The 26,272-nt window shown below is 35.5% G+C and overlaps 1 protein-coding gene across 2 annotated transcripts in view; it reads right to left on the minus strand.

Annotated features, from left to right (window-relative positions):
• Positions 1-24,481, minus strand: part of LOC121374053 (AF4/FMR2 family member 4-like) — a 156,031-nt gene extending 131,550 nt beyond the window's left edge. For both annotated transcript variants that reach the window (XM_041500946.1, XM_041500945.1), the window contains exon 1: positions 24,145-24,481. In XM_041500946.1, the coding sequence (XP_041356880.1) occupies positions 24,145-24,161 (17 nt within the window). In that variant the 5' untranslated portion in view covers positions 24,162-24,481. The remainder of the gene's footprint in view (positions 1-24,144) is intronic.
• Positions 24,482-26,272: the final 1,791 nt, after the last annotated feature.

The following is a 26,272-nucleotide window of genomic DNA, read 5'->3' on the forward strand; positions in this document are numbered from 1 at the left end:
ATGGCAACAGGTCTTTCCAAATGTAATAGCTTGTTCACATGCAATTCATTTTTTTGGAAGCTCTATTTTTGTCAATTTCCGGCATGCGGGTCTGCAAGTAGATATGATTTAAATGGCTTCATGGGGTAAACCATGATTGTAAATATATGGACACATGTGAACACTTCAACTGAAAACAATAGCAATTTTTTGGCATTCCTTACCTGCATACATATTTGAGCATAGCTTCAGCGATAAAAGTCTGATTTGCCTACCCAGTTAGTAGAAAAGATAATTAATCAGTGTTTCACACACAGCAGATCATGCCTCAGTGTTAAAACTGCAGTCTGTGCCGCACCAGTAAACTAATAGAACTGGCCCCAAGACAATTCTTATTGTAGCGAGTCAACATTTATTATTTTCACCGTCAAAGCTGTCAGTGCTTAAGAATAAATAGACTCTTTAGTTCTTGGATAAACCGGTAGATGTTCATCTCTGATGACCATGACAATGATGTTGGGAAATCGAGTACAATGTACAGATACAAAAACATGTGGCACCACTTCAGTGAAAAGTTTCAATTCCACTTGTAAAACATCACATCAGGTTACATTCCTCTATCTGTACTGCATCTTGTGTAGTGAGTTTTTAATTACAGTTACCTAATGTGACACAGTCTGGATTGCTTAGTCAGGTATCAGTTACAACAACACACCAGTGAATATAACCTTTTTCTTAAATGTACGTATGATCATTAAATCGGCAGAAATTTTGTAGTGAAAAACTATTTCATCATCAAGTTTGTAATTTTCATTTTGTGTTGGCTAAAACAAAACAACAATTAAAAAACTAAACAAATTAGTATATATTTTTAACTTCAAAATTGGGACCGTACAAGAAAATTAAAAGTTGATACAAATTAGTCCCAAAAAATCTTCACTTATAAATAGGGACCATACACTTACATAGTTTTACTTTGGGAACAGTGGCAAACATACTTTCTAATATAAGCTTGTTAAAAAAAATACGTTTATTTTGTTTAATGACACCACTAGAGCACATTTATTTATTAATCATCGGCTATTGGGTGTCAAACATTTAGCAATTTTTAAATATAGACTTGAGGAAACCTGTTACATTTTCTATTAGTAGCAAGGGATCTTTTCTTTGCACCATCCCAGACAGGATAGCACATACCATGGTCTTTGATATACCACTTGTGATACACTGGCTGAAACAAGAAATAGCCCAATGGCCTCACCAAAGGGGATCGATCAAAGACCGACCATGCATCAAACGGGCACTTTACCATTGTGCTACGTACCGCTCCAAAATCTAACGAAAGTGTGCACAGAACAGTGTTAGTCTTCTGGACTCAGCTGCTTATTAGCACCAGTGGTTCACTGTCAAAATATTCATGATTCTTTATTGTGACACTTGAACTAGTGTCTAATAGAGAGAAAAAAACCTCACCACTGACTCATGGGTTACTTAGCAGTGAAGAATTATAAGCAATCACAGACAGGACAGACAGCACATGCCATGGTCTTGAGTATATGACTTTACTAGATATGGAACCAAATATTGGTGCAACTTACTCAAAGGATTATGTTAAACACTCCAAAGACCAGTGTATAGCCATCAATCAAATTATTAAGAAATTAACTATAACTCTTGATTTCTTGATGGAATAAAAGCATTAAAGGTAGGGTCAACTCAAACAAGAGCCTTATGTGTTGGAAAGATGCATACCCGGACTACCAACACATACTGACACTTTAACAAATGAAAAACGTATAATTTTAGAGTTAATAAAAAACCATGATTATTCCTGCTAACTGGGGGCAGCCATTTTGTTTCGTTTTTGTGATGTCCAGTGGTATTGCTTGTGGCGAAGTGACGTCAGCTCCGTCCATCTTCTTTATGCACAGTGTAAACAAACGCTCTAATTTACAACAATGTGCTTCGCTTTCATCAACCTGACTTGTAAAACAACATAAATGACTTGATAGTATAATAAACTATTTAACTAAATATATCTCAGGTTACATCAATAAAACGAAATGGAGTTATAGTATTTTTCTTCTTTTTTTAAATCCAAAGAAAAAATGCATACTATTAGGCCTATTGGTAGATCACGTTCGAGCAAAAACAACCACTCACGATACCCAAGTGATACTTTTCTTTGGGACGACGTAATTGGTCAGTTTTGTGATTTTAGATGGGAAAGTCTACTTAATCAAGGGTTTTACAGAATTACTTACAGTAATAAAGCAGGGCGGTTGGTAATGTCCATTACGATTTGAGGTGTATCCGTGCTGTTATCACACAATACCCTGTGATCTTCAAAAAAGAGGCACGTCTTTTTAGTGTGTCTAGACACAGTGTCGGGGACCGTCTGAATATACACCTGCCAATCAGGAACCACAGAAAGGCCACATAAAGAAAAGACCAATTAACCAAGAAAACACTACGAAAATTGTTTCAGTACGTGGGTTAATTTATGTAGGAAACATAATACAGTTATTTCAACACTTTGACAATGGTTGTTTATTTTGTATTGAAAAATAATATATAACTGGTGCTGGCTTACTAGGATGGATATAATTACAGAACATAGTAATGTATCTGCAAAAATCAGGTACGTTTTGTTTCTTCAGTTCGAAGACTAATTCCTGATGTGACACATTAGGTATTATGTAACCACCAGCTCGCCAGAGGACGTATTCACTGGGATGGTACAAAATGGCTGCACCCATTATATATAATAGCTGTCACATTTAACTTGTATTCATGTGAATAAGCAGCAGCCTGTTGTATTATTGAGCTGGTTAACATTTAGGTGCTTTGGGATGCCAACTTAACAATCAGTAGCTGGCATGCCTTGCATAGTGCAAACAAACTGCATTCCCAACAGCAAGTTCAAACTGAATGGCTGCCTTTTACTGAAGGAATCTCAGGCCGTTGTTTAGTCAGACGTTGTTGTTGTTTGAAGATGACGTAACCTATCGCTGAAAACAGCCTTGCTTGTAATAATAGTAACACAGCGATGAAAAACAATCTAGCGATGAAAAACAATCTGCTGGTGTCACCAAAATATATTCCGACAACTAATGGGTTTTTTTTGACAAAGTATTAAATTTTGTTGTTTTTGTTTTATAAACCATTTGTATTGGCTTTAGCAGCACATAAGAACAAGTATTCTGAGCAATACATGTCCCCTGCTGGGCCCAACAAATTTTTTTATCTGTTAAATTCAAGGGACGTAACTGTGAAAAATGAGTAAATTGCCATAAATGTTAAACTTTATCTGCAACAGTACTTGATAAAGAAAGAAAGAAAGAAATGTTTTATTTAACGATGCACTCAACACATTTTATTTACAGTTATATGGCGTCAGACATATGGTTAAGGACCACACAGAGTTTGAGAGGAAACCAGCTGTCGCCACTACATGGACTACTCTTTCCGATTAGTAGCAAGGGATCTTTTATTTGCGCTTCCCACAGGCAGGATAGCACAAACCATGTTCTTTGTTGAACCAGTTATGGATCACTGGTCGGTGCAAGTGGTTTACACCTACCCATTGAGCCTTGCGGAGCACTCACTCAGGGTTTGGAGTCGGTATCTGGATTAAAAATCCCATGCCTCGACTGGGATCCGAACCCAGTACCTACCAGCCTGTAGACCGATGGCCTAACCACGATGCCGGTTTACTACTTCATAAAGATACATGTATATACAAAATTCCATCTCAATATCTTCAGGTCTTCAGGCATTGACAAAACAAAGTCTGGAAAACATATGTTCATATCTCCTAAATTCAAGGGCCATAACTGTTAAAAATAGGTATTTTGCCATGAAAGTCAAACTTGATCTGTAACAGTACATGATAAAGCTACACAGCTCAATATCTCAAGGCATTGTGAAAAAACCCATCTGGAAAACTATATGTGAGACAGAATGATGGATAGACAGAAGGACGGAGATGAAACCTATAGTCACCTCTGGTTGGACCAGTAGGTGACTAATAAAATAAACTACTGAAACCCAATTTATAACAAGATTATGCAACATAACCCTGACTTTAAAAATGTTTTTACAAAATACTTTTAGAGTACAGTTTATCAGTGATATTTTGATTTACTTAAAGGTAGGGTCAACTCAAACAAGAGCCTTATGTGTTGGAAAGATGCATACCCGGACCACCAACACATACTGCCACTTTAGCAAATGAAAAACGGGTAATTTTAGAGTTAATAAAAAAACATGATTAGTCCTGCTAACTGGGGGCAGCCATTTTGTTTCGTTTTTTGTGACATCCGGTGGGATAGCTTGGGGCGAAGTGACGTCAGCTCCTGACCATCTCCTGTATGTACAGTGCAAACAAAAGCAGTAATTTTCGACAAGGCGCTTCTCTTTGATCAACCTGACTTGTACAACAGCATAAATGACGTAATAATATAATAAACTATTTAACTAAATATATTTCAAGTTGCATTAACGGAACAAAATGGGGTTATAGTATTTTCCTCTGTTAAATAATCCAAAGGAAAAATGTACACTATTAGGCCTATTGATATGCTATGTTGGAGCAAAAATGACAACCCACGATACCCAAATGATAATTTTCTTTTCTTTGGGACTACGTAATTGGTCAGTTCTGTGGTTTTAGATGGAAAAGTCTACGTAATCAATAGTTTTACAGAACTATTTACAGTAATAAACCATGTCCATTACCATTTTAGGGGCGACCGGTATGTATTTTTGTGTCTAGACAGCGTCAATTAATTGGCTCGTCTGGTTACCAATCAAATACACACCTGCCAATCAGGAATCACAGGTAGAAGCAACTAACAGCATAGACCAATTAACTAAGAAAACACTCCGTATAGCATTTCAGTGCGTAGGTTAATGCATGGACAAAACATTGTTAATTATTTCGACTTGTTGTGTGGCCAGTTTGACAATGGTATTTTATTTTGTATTGAAAAATAATATATATAGTTCTGGATATACTTATTGCTGGCTTACTCGGATGTGTATTATTACAGAACATTGCAATGTATGATTATTTATCATCCCGCAAAAAACAGGTAGATTGTGTTTCTCTAGTTCTAAGGCTCATTCCTGATGTTACGCGTTAAGTATTATGTAACCACCAGATCGCCAGTGGGCGTACTCACCGAGATGGTACAAAATGGCTGCGCCTGTTATATATAATAGCCGTCACATTTAACCGTTTTATTAATTAACTATACGATTATACTTGTTAATATTAAGCAATAATGTGCATTATATATCGTTGAATATGCATACCAGGCCAAATGCCTTAATTGTCCCTTCCTTTAAGCTTTGTATATGCTGTTTCATTGTAGACCATGTAATTTATATTAACTATATATGATATTATACACTGGCATTTGTTTACATGGAACGTAGGCCAGAGGTAAAGCACACGTTTGATGCGCAGTCAGTCTAGGATCGATCCCCATCAGTAGATTTCTCGTTCCAGCCAGTGTACCACAACTGGTATATCAAATACCATGGTATGTGCTATCCTGTCTGTGGGATGGTGCATATAAAAGATCCTTATTACTAACGGGAAAAAAATGTAGTGGGTTTCCTCTCTATGCCTGTATCAAAATAACCATACATTTCACATCAAATAGCCAATGATTAATAAATCAATGTGCTCAAGTGGTGTCGTTAAACATAACATACTTAAATTTTTTGTTTACTTTTACATTTGATGTATGTAATTTACCACAGTTTAACAGCAAAAACAATGTGTTAAGATGTTATTAAATATTTATTCATTCACTTCATGCTGTGGTTTGGCTGATAAAATATTAAACTGTGAATTTACAGTACATCTCTTTCTCTTCACTACAAATGACAACACTAGAAGTACACAACCACCACAATGACAGCTAAAAGATGTACATCACGTTATTGAGTTACTGCTGCGGTTGTTTCTGTACACAATGTACTTTACCCTACATACAACACACTGTTAGGGAATGACCCAGATCAGAAAAAAAATATGTTACCTTACCAGTTATACTGCTCAAATTATGTCCAAGCCAAAAATAAAAGATACTAACTTCAGCAATAACTGAAAAAATTAAATGACTATTATTAATTTTTTTCTTCTTCTAAAACTTGCCACAAAAAAGAATATAAAGGAATATAAAGTTTGTTTTGTTTAATGACACCACTAGAGCACAATGATTTAATAATCATCGGTTATTGGATGTCAAACATTTGATAATTTTTACATTTAGTCTTAGAGAGGAAACCTGCTACATTTTCCCATTAGTAGTAGGGATCTTTTATATGCACCATCATACAGACAGGGCATACCATGGCCTTTGATATACCTGTCATCGTGCACTGGCTGGAAAGAGAAATAGCCCAATGGGCCCACTGAATGAGATCAATCCAAGATGAACCGTGCATCAAGCGAGTGTTTTACCTTTGGGCTACATCCCGCCCCTGGAAAAGAATATTTGGTTAAAGATTACTCAGCATATTTTAAAAACTACATAGCCATTTGGTGTCCAACATGGTTATTGCAACACCAGGTCTGAATCATGGGATGAGAAACCCACTACTGCTATATACTGACATGGCCTCATAAGCTATTATACATATATAGAAAGTTGTTGCAAAGGTATCTTTTATCTGTACTCTCATAGGCAGGATATCACATACCACAGCTTTTGATATACCAGTCACAGGGTAGCGATTTGGGCAGGACAGAAACCACTGGAACCACTTTAAAAAGCAATCTACTACTAGGCTAATTACCACACCTTGTTATTCTTAATGATCCAAGGACAATTTGGACAATATATATAGTCAGACCTCGTTACAACAACCGTTGTTTACTACAACATTTACACTATCCGACCACAAATGTACATCAATGTTATTCTGTTCATTACACCGGAATTCACACCTTCCGACACCAACAAATTAGGAACAAACGTGCATCCGACATCTGAAAACACTTCTTTACAACGATATTACATAATCAGAGATGCCATAGCACACTGGCAGTATACACATCCATTTGGCATCCTTGATCTCGTTGTGAGCAGACAGTGCCAAATGATGTCCGAGTTACCGATGTCGGCTAAATCTGTAGACATGCATTGCTTTGGAAAATAAGCCTTTAGTCATTAATTAAAGGATTAACTTTGAACAATCAAGTCTACTAGTTTTATGACATTTTATAAATGAAGAAGGTACCAATCGTAGATGTCTTTAACCATGAAAATATTAATATGAGTGAATGCGCCTTGATTAATAATAATAATATATTTAATAATGATCTGTGGTCGATACCCGTTGGTGGACCCATTGGGCTATTTCTCGTTCCAGCCAATGCACCATGAGTGGTATATCTAATACCGTAGTATGTGCTATGCTGTCTGTGGGATGGTGCATATAAAAGATTCCTTGCTACTAATGGAAAAATGTTACGGGTTTCCTCTCTAAGATTGTCAAAATTACAAAATGTTTCATACCCAACAGCCGATGAATAATATATTAATATTCTGTAGTGGTTAAATAAAACAAATTTTTATAACGATAATTTCGATATAACGATAAAGTTAACAAGGGACGAATGTGGTCATTGTAATGAGTATATTATTGACTGTATATTATATTTTTTGCCAGACAGGATGTGATTCAGTAGTAAACCATATGCCCAAGATAATAATGGGTCAAAGATCTTCAATAGGACACATGCTCTATTCCCCACCTACCCATCTCAAGTTCTCAACCAGTGTCCTACAACTGGTACATCAAAAGCTACGGTACTATATACACACACACAAATATGCATACAAAAGATGCCTTGCTGCTCTTTCAAAAGAAGTAGCATATGTGACAATAGTTTTGACCACGTGTCGTAATAGCCATACAATAAAACAGGTTGAGGTTTCATAAAACAAATATTCCTTTACTTTTAATTTTCTCTTTATATTCCTTCTTCTTTTTTTTACCATAGCAAATACTACCACTTTTTGTTTAATACACATTAACAACTGCACTGGTGGTTACAGAATACCAAATACACTGTGGTACTGGAATGACAACTGACCAATACAGATTTGTGTATTTGTGCATACTGTTTTATCTGCTACCTTGTATATGCATGGATTGCTTTTATTTCTCAAGTTTGGATACAGCAGTCACCTAAGATGGAGGATTCTACTATGAAAATGCTTAACCTTCTGACTACTGCAGGCGAGATATCTCGTCCCAACATCATGCTAATCAACATACTATACACTGTATACAGTGCATTCCCCAATTCATATTTCCCACCATTTTGCACATGACACTCATCAGAAGGTTGGACTATACCAATTCAAATCCCATAGGCGACCATGTTAACGTTTGTGTTTAAAAACACTATATGCAATATATCAACCAAACTGTGACCCATAAATATCAGTACTACAACCCCTACCTCAAAGTATTAACTGCAGAAAATGGTACCTTTCATGGCTCATTTTCGGTATAACCAGATGTTTCTGCAACACCCCTAGTTTCGCACAAAATTTTAGTACTTTTTTTTACAGGTACCCCATACATGTTCCAAGCACAAGGCTACTTGACACGGTGGTACTACATCAAATAAAATTGCATACATTTTTAGCCCAGATGAAACTAATTTTTTTTACAACCAACACACTCACATTTATAACCAATCACAGGACTTGTGGTGTTAACTTCTCTATCAAAAGTTCGGTACACCTCGAACTTCGACCCAGCCGGAAATTAATTGGTATAGTGCAACCTATACTGATAACATACATGTTTCAAAAGGTGGTGAATCATGTGTTTTTATGACAACCAGGATCTGGTGTCTTCTGACATAAACTGACAACCTCACTGAAACTGTTGTTTCTACAGTGCAACCTAATTTAATGTACACCTCACAAAACACATGTATTTTGTACAGTTTTGTACAAATGCAATATGTCATATTTGAACAAATAATTTAAAAAAAAAATAATACTCCTGAAGATATTTATTGTCAGATGTGTGTGTGTGCTCAGCTATATATGTAGAGACAGCATGGCTATTCAGAGTACCTCAACTCCTTAAACTTATTCCATTGAAACACATGTACTTGACTGACCCCTAGATTATGAAGACCTCAATAGGCACATCAAAGAAATATCAGTATTAAAAAAATACAATGTCTGAGGAAGGAAAAACCCAAACATGACTGCATCTGTATGAAGTAATGACTTAATGTCCTGCACATCACTGTTGGAAGAAAATCCTGTATGCTGAGTGTGGGCATCTTCAAGTTACCATGTGCGGGAATTTCAAATCCATCAGCTATGCAGATTTTCAAATTGGACCATCAAAACCATTGGCAGCCACCAATATTCCTGACTATATTTTATGTATACCCTACTGCAGTTGGAGGTTTTAAAAATTTGTGATATCTGGAATTATCATGCAGCTTTCGCATATTTATTTTTGATTCATTACTAAAAAAACCTGTTTTTAAGTGACATAATTACCCGAACATCTATTTTATTGCATTATTTTCTAATCCAGATCAATACAATATGTATATTGGATGTATTCCTACAATCTGTAATCCAGCATATCATTTAGCTATTAACATTGGATAATACAGCATTAACAATAAAATAAATCATCAAATTACACCAAGGTAGATAATCAAATCTGGAAAAATTGGTTCCAAATCTAGTATACACTTAAAATACACTTCATGGTAGCAAACTAAGTGATTATTTTAAAAAAAGATTTGATCTGGAGACCTAAAGATATGTTTAACAAGCTTATTGTTATGTATAAATGAGAACAGAAGGCACAATAGTGACACATTTTTTAATTATGGCTTTGGTAAAAAAATTCTTCAAAGTAAAAAAATGTTTCCCCTAAAACTACAAATTTGTCTAAAATATGACTTAGCACCCTATAAATATGCCAAAAGGACAATAAAAATCAAGGTCTTTAAAAAGTTAAGCTATCAGAAGTACACACATGAAACATTAACTATGTTTATAGAAGTTAAAGACATTATCCCAATATTGGCACATGTTATTTTTAATATAAAAATAAATTGCTATTAAAATCTAAGTTCAGACTGCCTAGATATATTAACATATTTAAGAGCAGTTGTATATGGCAAGTCAAACACCATGTAAATAAGAACATTCAAATCTGTATAGTATGAATTATAGGCCAAAACCAACTTTTCCTCAGTGCTAATTTTTTTTTCAAACTCCATTCAGAGCTATGTACAGTAATTATTGTCAAGGTCAAGGTCATTGTGAACTTGCATGGCCGAGTGACGGCTAATTAATCAAATAGTGTAGTTTAATTTAATTAAATCACAAAATCATAATCTTTTTTATTATGCACTGAATATGTGCTATAGGTTGGACTATACCAATTCAAATCCCATAGGCGACCATGTTAACGTTTGTGTTTTTAAAACACTATATGCAATATATCAACCAAACTGTGACCCATAAATATCAGTACTACAACCCCTACCTCAAAGTATTAACTGCAGAAAATGGTACCTTTCATGGCTCATTTTCGGTATAACCAGATGTTTCTGCAACACCCCTAGTTTCGCACAAAATTTTAGTACTTTTTTTTACAGGTACCCCATACATGTTCCAAGCACAAGGCTACTTGACACGGTGGTACTACATCAAATAAAATTGCATACATTTTTAGCCCAGATGAAACTAATTTTTTTTACAACCAACACACTCACATTTATAACCAATCACAGGACTTGTGGTGTTAACTTCTCTATCAAAAGTTCGGTACACCTCGAACTTCGACCCAGCCGGAAATTAATTGGTATAGTGCAACCAGAAAGACTTGTATAACAGGAAACAGAAGATAACTCATCTTCCTGTATCTTTAGTCTTTTCTTTTTCAATGGAAGCAAGTATTTTTGCTTGACAACAATAGCAGCACATCACGGTCATTTTGAGGGATCGACAGCTGATTGTAACAGCTAATTTGATAATAAATTTTATCGTTTCACCAACAACGAAAATCACCAAATACTGGGATATAAATCGTAGTCAAAAAACCAGTTATTGGGAATAATGGACATAAATACTGGACAGCTGGCCCCAAATGCACACAACTTTTCTTTTTTTTTTTTGCCTATTTTTAATCAACATTAACAGATCTAACATTACATAAAAATCAGAAAATCCCACAAAAATAAAACTTGCTGATTCAAATATGAACTTTATTTTGTATATTTATAAAACATTTAAGTGAATATATGTGAGTAAAAATTATAAACTTGTACCCACTCGTGGTTTTTGTCAAAAATCAATCCAGTAGTCTAAAGGTTAAATACACCATCTAATTACATTTATGATGCTTTAGACTTAGTCAGTTTGTCAAATGTTCATATCTATGTCCATGAGCACTTCAAAATCCAAACTTGTGGAATGAAAAAAAAAAGGAGTCCATTAACAACTCTAACATTTTACAAAATGCACTGTTTTTATTATTCTTTATGGTGTGTGAGTAACATAGCTTTAAAATATCAGAAAGATATCATTCTACATGTAGGTGGTCATCTTAAAGTTTGTAATGGCTAAAACTACATTTTATTTCCCACTATATACGTATGTTTAATTTGTACAGGCAACATCCAGTTGAAGCAATTACTAATGTACAAATGCTAGGACGATCATAAATATAGTAGATGTATGAACACCGATATTCTGAACAAGATAATCATTTAAAATAAAGTCATATAAAGGCTTTATTATTGAGAAATAAATTAACATGGCAGCAAAGTTGGAATATACAGGTATTTGTTTTAAGCAGGCTGATTTTTGTGACATCATTAATTAGAAACATACATATAGTAGGAACTAATGGTCTACTTGTGTTCCTAAGTAGCATATATAGAGAATTCGTCACGTGTGTTTTCAATACAGAAAATATCAACCAGTATTTGCTAAGGCTCTATCGAGACAAATATCTATTAACTAGACAAGGTTGATATTTTATATATTGAAAACATGATTAACAAATTATATTTATCCTATAACAATTCTAAAATTACCATGTTTTAATTCAATATTTAGTAATTCACAGTTCTAAAGTTACTTTCATCGGCAAAATTATGTCATCATAATTGGCACAAATGTAGTTTGACGTCACACACTTTAAGTAAATCCTTATCAAAATATTATGCTCAGGTGTATATAGGTCTTGTTGTCTTCTAAACAAATAACCTATTGACAGCAAAAGCTTTATTAACTGGGTTAAAATATCAAAATATCAAATGGGTTTATGACATCCATGGATATTATGGGTAAGTTATAGGATTAAAAACAGATTTTGTTCTTATAAATACCACAATAGGATTAAAAACAGGTTTTGTTTTTACGAATACTGCACAATATTAATCTGATTGGTTTAAATACATCCATAATGATTATAATACTAATAAAAAAAGAAAAGCTTTTGTTTTAAGGACACCACTAAAGCACATTGATTTATTAATCATCGGCTATTGGATGTCAAACATTTGGTAATTTTGACATAGTCTTAGAGAGGAAACCTGCTACATGTTTTCATTATTTGCAAGGTATCTTTTATATATACACCATCCCACAGACAGGACAGCACTTATCATGGCCTTTGATATATCAGTCGTGATGCACTGGCTGTAACGAGAAAAGACCAAATGGGTCCAACGACAAGGATTGATCTTAAACTGAGCGCGCATCAAGCAATAGTTTTACCAATGGGCTATGTCCCACCCCATAGTATTAATAAGAACTCAATGCGGTAAAGACACACCAATAGTTTCCGATCCCAGTGCAGGCAGGATACACCATGCTAGGGTGTGAAATGTGTTCAAGGTCGGTGTTTACACAATCACAACTAATGCAATAACACAGTTCCTGCACAGAAGCATGCATGCTGTTAAGACGCTACTGAGTACAACTGCTGGTAACATATGGTGCACATTTAATAAGCCTGCCATCTACACTATACCAGTACATTTGCATGTAGTCTGGTCTAACCATGGAACACATGAACTCATTACCATATTAATTATCTGTAGAGGGTACATACATACATATATGTAGATGAACTATTACACAATTATTACAGGTGGCAGAGGCATAAACAGCCCTTTAGTTTTCTGTTTACATTTACATTCACTCATGGAGAATTTTTATTCAAAATTCTTAAATTTTCTGGTTGTATCCTGAACTATCACATAAGCCCATTGGGATATCTGTTGTTCCAGCCAGTGCACCTCGACTGGTATATCAAAGGCCGTGGTATGTGTTATCCTATCTGTGGGATGGTGCATATAAAAGATTCCTTGCTACTAACGGGAAAATGTAGCGGGTTTCCTCTCTAATTACCAAATGTTTGATATCCAATAGCCGATGAATAATAAATAAATGTGCTCTAGTGGTGTTGTTAAACAAAATAAATTTTAATGTATGGAATCAAATCAATGTTGTTATTCTGAAGTATTATAATAATATGAATATGTGTTAAATATATGTATGTCGATTAATTGAACATACATGTATAGTTGGAAGGAAGGAAATGTTTTATTTAACGATGCATTCAACACATTTTATTTAGTTATATGACGTCGGTCCACACAGATATTGAGAGAAAAAACCTGCTGTTGCCACTTCATGGGCTACTCTTTTTTATTAGTAGCAAGGGATCTTTTATATGCACTATTCCACAGACAGGATAGCACATACCATGGCCTTTGATATATCAGTCGTGGTACACTGGTTGGAACGAGAAATAGCCCAATGGGCCCACTGACAGGGATCGATCCTAGACCGACTGCACATCAAGCGAACGCTGTACCACTGAGCTATGTCCCACCTGCCTTGTATAGTTAGAATGTATATAATGTTCTACAGCTGCCACATAGTTTATTTTAATCGATGGGAGTTAATTCATTATAACTGAAACAACAGCGTCAGAAATTTTAATTTGCAAGCAGATATGATATATGACACTACGTTTGTCTTACTCTTAGTCAAATTAGTCTGAATTTAACTACTGGATGAAAGGAAAGGAATGTTAGTTGAGCAACACTTCAGCATATAATGTGTAAATTCTAGAACTATTTTGACACTTGATCTAGAGAGGAAACCTGCTGTTTATATGCACATTTCCATGTGGCCACCTTGATTTTTGTTTACACCCTCCCCCCAACTTCGACTTGGACAATTTGATCATTATGCCCATACATTGATCTTCCATGCTGAAAAGGACATTGGATACATTTAGGAGCTTGGATTGCATATATTTTACACAAATAGTTTTAACAAAATAAATGTAAATGATGTTTTTTCCTATTAATACTAACTAACTAGTACTATGCCAAAAACAAAACTTTAATTATTTCAACACTATGTTTGGTTCTCCAGATCCGTAACATCAGTCAGACTTGTAATATTTTGACTTCCGTTAATAAAAAATATAGAAAAACTTCCATTGAAAAATAGTTTTAACATAATTAAGACATAATTAGTCCTAGCATTTTCTGGCAATACTAAACTGGCACAACTTTGTACGATTTTACCAGTGATTTTATTAGCAATGTTCATAATCGAAAATTTATTGGTTGGGCTCTACCAAAATCATAATCGATTATAAAAATCCATAATCGATTGTCAAAAAAATTTAAACTGTTAAAGCATAATTGTTTCTCCAGAATAGATGTTGGACGATAGATGATATTCGGATTGGTTTTTGTTTTCATGTGTACATAAAGATAAAAAGATAAAACCGATTGTGCAATCGAAAGTTAATAAGTTTGTGCGAACTGATTATGACCAATGATCGATAATGAAATTCCAAATGTGCATGGCTTACAACACACTGCTTATTTCAATGCCTGTTTTAATCAGTGTAATTATAAGCCATACATATAAACTAATAGAACTGGACATCGCATCTTATGTCAAATTAACTCTGTGAACGCCGCATTATCTGACACATATAATGTAATCAGTAACTGTGGAACTAAGATCAAGTAACACCTGAAAATTATCACATGTTGACACCAATAGCGAGCACTACTTGACACATATTCAGATCATGGTACACATCTGATCACCGGAGAATCTGCAAGCTGCAGGGAACAGATCTGTATCTATAGCTTAATGTTCTACATGAAAAAAACAGTCATCCTGAACAAATGTTACATACACACATTATATTGGATATAGTCAGCTAACATATATATACTGAACAAAATAAGAAACTTCCGCTAACTTTGCTTGAAAATAACTTGATGAAAACAAACCGGGGCAATAATTGTTATATATGCGTTTAAAGAGTGTTCCATGATGCATCGTTTGGTGCAAAAATCATGGCCATAGGTTAACAGAAACTGGGAGAAATGTTGACCAAGTGTGGTAGGGGTTAAAAAAAACCAAAAACCCACTTAATAACGGGTATGACCACCTCTTGAATTGACCACTGCAGTGCATCGCAGGCGCATACAATTGACTAAAGTGTTGATTTCTGCCTGTGGAATATTGTTCCATTCCTGAATGAGCACTTGACGAACTTCGTTGACGTTAGTGGGTGGGTTGGGACGACGCCTCAATCGTCTGTCCAGACTATCCCAGACATGCTCGATGGGGTTGAGATCAGGACTTTTAGCGGGCCAGTCATCAATGAAATCAATGTTATTTGTCCTAAAAAAAATTAGAGTGTCTCTAGCTGTATGAGAGGTGGCATTATCATGCTGAAAAATCGAGATGTTGGTGTTGTTATGGAACAGAGGAATGACGTGATGAGCGAGAATGTCATCGCGGTAACGTTGAGCATTTAACTTGCCATCAATGAAGACTAGTGGTGAACGATAACCATGGGCAGTGGCTGCCCAGACCATGACACAACCCCCACCCCCGAAACGATCTAGTTCAAGAACACAACAGTCAGCATAGCGTTCATTTCTCCTATGGTAGACGCGCACCCTGCCATCACCACGTTGTAAAGAAAATCTGGATTCATCCGAAAAAAGAACGGTATTCCAGCGTCACCGTATCCAACGAGTGTGTACACGTGCCCAATTAAGACGATGACGTTGTGGTAAAACGCATCCGACGTAAAGACATCGTGCATGTAAACCGTTCTCCCGCAGACGATTACGAACAGTTTGCCCACTGATTCGGTTATTATGAAGCCCAGGTGTGTTAGCAGCAGTAGCAGTGGCAGTTTGGAATCGATTGCGCAAATGCATGTTCATGATATAGCGGTCTTGACCACGTGTTGTAACACGCGGACGTCCACGACGTGGCAAGTCGTTGGTGCTTCCTGTCGTTCGAAATGCGTAAGATTTCGTATCGCTCGATTAGAACTCCCAACATGCCTTGCAACGTCTTCTGTCGACATGCCAGCATCAAGCATGCCAATCGCCCGTTCGCGTAAATTATTGGGTATTCTTGGCATACTAAAAATGCTACAATGTAAACAACGTTATTTTTTTTTACAAATTTTGAAGTGTTTTCGTTACACAATGAATTCTTTAACATAACAAATACTATATGTACAAATCGGAAGTTTCTTTTTTTGTTCAGTATATATATATACCAGAGTTTAGTAGTGAGTCGATTTCTCATAATACTCCAGTCATTAAACTCACAACCTCTTCTGTTGTGTGTTTGGTGTGTGTGTGTGTGTGCGCGCGCATGAGAGTGTAAATGCATGCATGCAATCCCTGCAATTGCCCACAGCAATCGACAATGCTGTGGAGATTGCCGTGGAATTTGTGATTCTCCACGGCACTTTTTTGCCTTGGACCATCTTTGGGGTTTTTTTTTCCAATGGGGTCATTCCGTGTCAAATCACCCAAAAAAACTGATATTTTAAACCCGACCGTCTCAGATTTTTACGAAACTTGGTATACTTGTTGATTGGGATCCCACAGCACCAAATCCGAAATTGAACCAGTTGAACCAATTGAACCAGTGGTGTGGGAGATACGGCCCCCCAAATTTTGAGATTTTTGGCCAAAATGGGCGCGGCCGCCAACCGTTGAACCCTCATATCTCAGGAACTACTGGGCCAATCTTCATAAAATTGGTATTGTTGGAAAGACAATTTGACAAGGATTCCATTATTGTTCAGATTGGAGAATGATCGGGTACACTGACGGTTTGACCTTTGTTATGACCTTGAAATTGACCGTGTGGATCATGTGACCTTGAAAGGACCTTTCTTGTAATTTAATCTCCCACATGTTTACTAAAACATATAAAAGTTTCAGAGGTGTAATATTCTTTGTTTAGCAGCAATACACATTAAAAAATTGCATGTCCATGAAAATAACACCTTTTCTGCGATTAACGTCTGATTAGCTATACTGAAGTAAACCCGAATGACTAATTCCTGATGCTAGGAATCACCGTCTCTCTTGAACACTGAGTAATACATTGTAGGCCTACATGCTATGATCATATGATATCAAACTACTTCCTTCATTGCCTTCTCACCAGTTCAGCAGTCACAGAATCATTCGGTCACCCACTTCCCCCATAGTCTTGTAATTCTAGCATCATCCTTTTTACTCAGAGAGTATATCCATCAAGAAGATGCAATAGAAGGTGTATCAATGACACAGAAGATGTTCCCTTCACTAATCCAACAAGTGTCTTCTTCGTTTGGCCAGTGAAATAACTTAGAAGGTCCGTGAGGGTGCATGAAACGAATGAAGAAGTCTCCATGCTCTTCTGAAATGTCCTCAACTAGCCCAACCCATGTCTCATTGTCATACAGACAACAAACATAGTTTTGCTTCTTGGCTTCAATGGGAGGCTCCTCTGGTAACTCTGTCATATCATCCTCAGAATCCCGGACAGATACTAGTTCTGGTGGGTCACTCTGCAGGCTTGTAGGCATGCATCTTTGACTTAGACACTGGAACTAACCGGTGAAATTGCTGTCTTCCCTTCACTTTTTAGCCACTTGAAACCTCCCTTGTAGTTCCAACTCATGCTTTGCTATGTGTTCTGGTGTGATGTTGAAAAAGTGAATACCTGGAATACTCTTGATGAATAAGTCCATGATAGCCTCCCTTGTCAGGATTGGGTCTGTGTAGGGACACTGCAAACTGGCCTTTGTCAGCAACCTCTTCACCATCCCCCCAGTTCCATCACAGGCACTTTTGCTATGGCTTGTCGCAAAAAAGTTCCATTCACCTTCCAACCCAAAGTCCTCTTAATGATGGCACAGGTTAATAAAATTGTTCTTATTTTTATACTGTCCAGCACAGCCGTCAGTGAAATAATGGATAATTTTCACATGAGGAAACTCAGTTTGAAGGTATGGAATAACAACACTCAAGAAAGCATACACAGTTACAGTTGAGTGCTTCCTAGTGTCACTCACTACACAAATGTTATGGTGTTCGAGGGTTCCATCAGCCAAATCTGCAGTATGTCACAAAAGGATGTAAGGTAGCCTGTTTATTTTCCCAATGGAAACTGAATCTCATCCTGAACAACGTACGAGAAATTTTTCACAAAACCACATTGCAGGACAAAGTCAATGCTTTCCTAAATATTAAATCTAGCCCTGAAAGCCTTGGGCATTTGGGTCAAACTTTTCAAGTATAAATCAGTTAATCAATGTCAAGGTAGACCTATTCACACTCTGTGACTGGGTGTACAAATACATTATGTAGTACATCACTGGATGAAGCCTGGTTTCAGACTGGGTTGTACTGTAGTTGATTGAAACCTTGTTCAAAACCAATGGCAAGGCCATATGACATGACAAAATTACTTAATAGGTTTTATGAAGAAAACATAATACTTACATATCAACATCTGACTTAGTGTCCAACTTGAAAGCTTCAGATTGTCAAAGAAATGCAGATCAAGAAACTTCTTTGTCTTAAACTTCTAATTGCCATGTGCTCAATGGGGATTTCCTCAGGGGATTTCAAGGAGTACCTGACATGCCTGAAGCCACACTTCCTGTTAACCCATTGGGCATGATTGTGTAGAATCTCTCATGCCATTTGGCATCTTTTCATATACTTCAGGCATTCCTTCAGACATGTCAGGTGGATTTTGACTCCAAAGATGAGTTTTTGGTCTCAGAGAAGTCTATACAGGTAGAAAATGTACATTGTAATGCATTGTATCAATCATCCGTGTAGGTATGCATTTTTTAAATCTATATTGTGGCTAAACAAAAAAGATTACACCTCTGAAACTTTTATATGTTTTAGTTAACATGTGGGAGATTAAATTACAAGAAAGGTCATTTCAAGGTCACGTGATCCACAAGGTCAATTTCAAGGTCATAACAAAGGTCAAACGGTCAGTGTACCCCATCATTCTCCAATCTGAAGAATAATGGCAGATTTGGAATCCTTGTCAAATTGTCTTTCCAACAATACCAATTTTATGAAGATTGGCCCAGTAGTTCCTAGTTCAAAGGTTGGCGGCCACGCCCATTTTGGCCAAAAATCTGAAACTTTGGGGGGCCGTATCTCCCACACCACTCGTTTAATTGGCCTAAAATGCTGTGGGATCCCAATCAACAAGTATACCAAGTTTCATAAAAATCTGAGACGGTCGGGTTTAACCCATTGGGTGATTTGACACAGAATGACCCAATGGCATCATTTTTGCAGTGAACAGTTTCTTAACCTTCTGAGTACTGCAGGCGAGATATCTTGCCCCGACGTCACGTTAGTCGACATACTGTACACTGTATACAGTGCATTCCCCAATTCATATTTCCCGCCATTTTGCACACGACACTCACCGGAAGCGGAAATATAATAAAAGAAAAAAGATTTTTTTTTTAAATGATGGCTTTTGTTTTGATTTTTTTTCAATTGAAAATACCATGATATTTTGAGTTAAAAAACTGGTTTTCGGAAAGTATTTTCGCTTCACAACAATGGCGGCACGTCACCTTCATTTTCACGGATTGATAGCTGATTGTGACAGCTAATTTGATAATAAATTTGATCGTTTTACCAACAACAAAAATTACCAAATATTGCAATATGAATTGTAGTTCGGGTTTTAAAAAAAAATTCTGGTCAGAAAACCACTGTTATTGGGAATAATGGAACATAAATACTGGACAGCTGGCCACAAATGCAACTTTTTCGATTGTTTGCCTAATTTTAATCACCATTAGCTGATCTAAAAATAATAAAAATTACAACAAAAAAAACATGAAAATAATACTTACCGATTCATATATGAACTTTATTTCATGTATTTATAAAACATTTAAGTGAATATATGTGAGTAAAAATTATAAACTACCCACTCAATGTGTTTTTTGTTAAAAATTAATCCAGTAGTCTAAAGGTTAATAGCAGGGGTTGACTCAGTGAACTTTATTAAAACTGGATCACCTTGGAACTTCAACATTTACCAGGTCTAGAGACAGATTTCATATATTCAGGGTCTGAATTTTACAAATACATGGACTTGTTTCCACTGTATGAAAAAAACGACATTTTATCACAGAATGAAAACCTGTAATACATTAGTAAGCAAACTTATGTACTAATAAATTTACTTTTGTTGAAGCATAAACTGGCAAATAAGTCAAGAACTGTCGTTCAGGTTGCCAGGAGGTTACCACCTGTCAAGAAAGTCGATAATAGTACTTTGCCATCCACAAAATCTTATAAATAAAAAAAACACACCACTTAAATTTTTATATCAATAATTAGTACAGTGATGATGGTGATACTAATTCATGAATATAACAAAGTATCAGTGTGTCAATGAAGGGATTTTATAGAAATAACAATGGAAATAAAAATGTGTTTAAGTTAACCTATAGAGGTTACCATGTCTTTGTAGTAACCTGTCACTAATTATCAATGGCATTGCTTATTCCGATGCCTAATGGTACACATGTATGTAAATTAAGACATATAATATAGCCCTCAAAATTCTGACCAAATTTGCAACAATGTTCAGTCAACTGCCATTACAAACTAATTTGATTACAGCTTTGTGACAACAATTAAAAAAAGGAAGGAAGGAATGAAATGTTTTATTTAACAATGCACTCAACACGTTATTTACGGTTATATGGCTTAAAAGTTGCTTCTTCCCTATGACCAGAGCTTCACTCTCATTATTTAATGTTTTCATTCATGAGTCTGATTACGCACGTGGATGATATATGATTTACAAAGATTTACGGAAAAGTTTTGACTCTCTTGTTTCATAAACATGACATGGTATCCTTAAAACATATGCAGCAGCTTTAATAGAATAGAAAAATAATTATTTTCTAATGCAACCACAGTCGTATTATTTTGTATTGTAAACATTTTGCTGTAAATATAATGTTGTTAGGCCATGATGTCACTTATATTACATCATACAATATGTGTACGGTTATATGACATAATGGCAGGTGGCTTTGTTGTAGACATGAGGGATTTTTATATTCAAAACCAACTAAAAGAGACAATGGGTAATAATAAAAATAATAACCAGCTCGTTTCAAAGAGTTAAAAATTACCTGTCCCTCATGAATGAATGTTGTTAAACCCCCATCAGAGGCTTGGGTTTGCAGCATTCACTCACGAGGGATAAATGAGCTGTAATTCCTCGTAGCTTGTTAATTATTCTCTAAATATGATCCAATAAGCTGAATATATATATCCTATCACAATTAACATGGCAATGTATTAAAATCAAAAGCTCTGAAATAAAAAAAACCTTTTACTAAACATTTTTAAATCACACAACATAACCTTTGGCCTATATAGTATTACTATTAAAATATAAATAAGAACTGAATCAACACTAAGCTTGATGACAGTCACTTTTCACACCCTAGTAGGACTGTCTAGCTTGGCTAGCATACAAGCCATGCAGTCTCGTAACAATTATGTATACAAATTACATTGATTCTTTGAAATGACACGGTCAACATATATCTCAAAATCATGGGAAACCAGAGTCTTTTCCATGGTTTATCTTCTGTTCAACTGGAAACGAGTATTATATAGGGCTCCCTGGGTTGGTAACGGGCTCTAAAGATATGCAAACTGGAATCCTTAAGAAACCAAAATCGCACACTGAGATTAGTAGAACAGTTTGTATTTTAATGTGGTGAAGCATTATAATTAAATTCCTAGTCAATTCGTACCATAGTCATTTCGTACCATTGCAAAAAATCATTTCATACCATGGTCATTTTGTACCAATGTTGCAAAGAGTAATTTCGTACCATAACATAAACATGAAATGTATCTAGTCATATCTCATCAGCATACTAGTTAAGTGATTGCTGGAAAAATTGTCATATCAAGAAATGTATTTCTAAACTTTGTTGCTCTAGCTGGTCTTTTTTTTTGGTGATTAATTTTTCCATAACAATATAAAATTGCTTTGCTATACAATTTGTGATATTATTAAAACAAGAAAAAAATCAGAATTGTAAACTGAAAATATTGTTTCCATGATTCAGTTTACTAATATATTGTTTGATTGGGGTTTTTTAATACAACATTCTTCAGAATTTGGGCGGGACATAGTCTAGTAGTAAAGCATTCACTTGATATGTGGTAGGTTTGGGATCAATCCCCATCAGTGGGCCCATTGGGCTATTTCTCATTCCAGTCAGTGCCCTACGACTGGTATATCAAAGGCCATGGTATGTGCTATCCTGTCTGGGATGGTGCATATAAAAGATCCCTTGCTACTAATGGAAAAATGTAGCAGGTTTTATCTCCAAGACTAAATGTCATAATTACCAATGTTTGACATCCAGTAGCCGATGATTAGTAAACCAATATGCTCTACTGGTGTCTTTAAACAAAACAAAACAAACTTTTTAACTTTCTTCGGAATTTTGTTTTTTTTAACAACAAATATTGATTCTCTCTTTTTTTAACATCTATAGGCATATTTTCTAATAAAAGGCCTAAAATAAATTCATTGCACCCATCTATTACCTTGAACTTGCTAAGTGACAACTAGTATTAATGTACATAGTTGTATGACTGGTACAAATTTTTTATGACCAGTACGAAACAACTTTTCACAATAGTACGAAACGACTGTGGTACAAAATGACTTTTCACAATGGTACGAAATGACTATAATTTGTAATTAATATAGCTAATTTTGAATTTGAATAAAGTCAGTAAATTTCAATAACATCACTTTGCATTTCCTTACAATAAATAAATTTCAAGCGAAATTACAGTAAGATATGTTGTATAGGTTACTAGTCATTTCGTACCAAAGTCATTTCGTACCATAGTTTATGGTCATTTCGTACCATAGTGCTTTGGTCATTTCGTACCATAGCCATTTCGTACCTACTTTTTACCATCTCGTACAATAATGTTTGGTAATTTCGTACCATAGTGGTTTCGTACTCTGTATCTTATTTTTGTCATGGTATGCCACTTCTTATTTTTATTGTTGACGAATAAACGTTGACGTGTAAACATACCTTGTAAAGTGAGCAAAGGTTTAAATGAGCATAAGTATATTGCCACTGATGATCATTTCATATGATACGAGACTCCCCCCACCCGATCTTATATAGGCTTACGTCCTTAGCCCACATCTCCCACCCCCACCCCCCGCTTCCTACGCCGGTGCAAGACATGACTGTCTTTGACCGTAGTATTAAGATTGTCCAAATACGAAATAGAAAAGTAAATAAATAAATATGATCAATGCACATACCTGTATTATTAAAGATTATTACTATATATATTATATGCAAAATAGAAACATTCATGCAAACTGCCTTGTCATGACATATAATAGTTTTGGGGTCAGAGAATATACTACTTGGGATACTCCCAGTGGTAAATGATGTCAGCTTTAAGACATATTCCAAGGTTCTGCAGTATGTATTCAGATAATATAGTTCATTATATGGTACACTAAGGAAGGGGTGGGGGTATTGTGGGCATACCTGATAATGACCAGCACAAATTATGTCTCAACTGTAAACTTTAAAAAAAAAATTATTAAAGAAAATTAATACCGACTAAGAGCCAACATATGAAAATGTGGGGGAAAGTGTCATGTCAACTGAATCGACCAGTTCCGTCTTCGTAACTTATTAACAAGTTTTTCTCACCTTTGTTGGTCGGACATTTCCTTAGCTGTTACTCTGAAGACGTAGCTAATTAGGGTAAAGCCAGATCGGGTGTTTAATGAACACAACAGTCCCACAAGCAGTGCAAAAACTCAGAGGCCCACAGTCAACAGACTGACGACACAAGTTGCCCAGAATCAGGCTACATGTTGAAACCTGGACGTGTGAAACCTGTAGTCCTCTGGAATGTAGTAAAGAATATCTCACAAGAAAAACAACATTGACTTTGATGGTATATCCATCACAGTGTCATTAACACTGACATTATAACAAAACATGCGAAATAAACAACATGTTTCCTCTTACAATCAAAGTTCGCCATTACATGGATCCAAATCCAAGTAAGGTCCTATTGTTCCAGTACTATTTTCTTGACAACAAGTTTCAGCTTTCTCATACCGAGGCCGATGTCGTTATCAGAATTCCAGAGTCTATAGTAGACTACGAATACGATAAATTCATATTAGGTATTGGCTTTTGCTGCAATGTTATTCGTACGATGCACTTTGATGAATAAGGCTGCGTTCACAATATAATGTGCACCGTTATTTTAAAAATAGAACAAATTTTAACATGACTCAAATGTGTTGGTAAAATGCGAAGGAAAATAAAATATTACATAAAATATATTTTTACTTGTAGGTTTATTATTATTATTAGTATTGTATCATTGTTATGCGCACCATTGTAAGAAATAATATAGGCCTAAACAAAACAACAAAATTGTTTCACAAGACAATTCACATGACATTTTGATAAAGACGTACAATAAAACATCCGATACCATAACTAAAATCAGTGAGGACGTCAAGAACCAAATACAAAAATATACTTAACTATTTTTTAAAATGACCATGGCTGTATTTTATAATATTAAACAAATTTACTTGTATTTTAAGTATTTCATTTACATATTTGCTAATTAAATATAGTTCAACCTGAGATTACATAATTTTGTGATGATGATAATAATAATAATAATAATAATAATAATAATAATAATAACAACAACAACAACACAAAATTATAATAATAAACAGTGATATCAGTTTTGTCTACCTATTTTGTCAATAAATCATCGAAATCATTTCTTTTTTTTTAAAGATCTTCCGGTCTATTATTCAAACTATTTATATACTGGTCCATAATTGAAATAAACAAACGGGCAAATCTCAAATTTCAACAATCTCTAGTGGAGTACTTATAGGGTGGCACCACGACTGGTATATCAAAGGTCGTGGTATGTGCTATCCTGTCTGTAGGATGGTGCATATAAAAGATCCCTTGAGGCTAATGGAAACATGTGGCGTGTTTCCTCTCTAAGAATATGTAAAAATTACCAAATGTTTGACATCCAATAGCCGATGATTAATAAGTCAATGTGCTCTAGTGGTGTCATTAAACAAAACAAACTCTTTTTTTTTCTTTCTTTTTTTTGTAAGGTGGAGTACCAGTGGGAGGGGTTGGGTGAGAGCACAAGCCATGTGTTTATTTGTACTTATATAGAGTAGGACCCCCCCCCCCCCCCCCCCAAACAAAACAAAACAAACAAACAAACAAAAAAAAACCAAAACCAACAAGACAAAAACACAACAAAACAAATAAAGCGCGAACGTTTTCGTCATCGAGTGTGGATGCTTATTGGTCTGGGAAGAAAGGGTCCCCCTTTCCCCTTTAAATTCTTTTGACAAATATGTGATCAAATACGTGGTTTACGGCATACTGAAAGCTACACTAGTTACCTCCCCTCTCTGTATTAGACTCCTTTGAATGCCATATGCATCCAACATGAACAGTTCCTTGGAGAATATGTCCACAATACCAAACAGACGTGCCACAACCTTTAGAGGATGTAGGCATCCTTACAAACAGTATCGATATGACCCGGTGTAGTGGAGTCATCGAGTATAAATAATAAATTACATTGACAGGCGTATTGCTTGACAGAATACTAGTTTTATGAAAAGCGGAGACAACGTAACACTCGCATAGAGACATAAAATCTCCGATTAAATAGTGTGCTGGGATGTTGTTAAATACAATTTGTGTATGTGTGTGCGTAGACTACATACGTGGATTTTAAACAATCAATGTTGGGAAGAAAAAATGG

Source organism: Gigantopelta aegis, chromosome 6 (assembly GCF_016097555.1).
Source record: "Gigantopelta aegis isolate Gae_Host chromosome 6, Gae_host_genome, whole genome shotgun sequence".
Taxonomy (NCBI): Eukaryota; Metazoa; Mollusca; class Gastropoda; order Neomphalida; family Peltospiridae; genus Gigantopelta; species Gigantopelta aegis.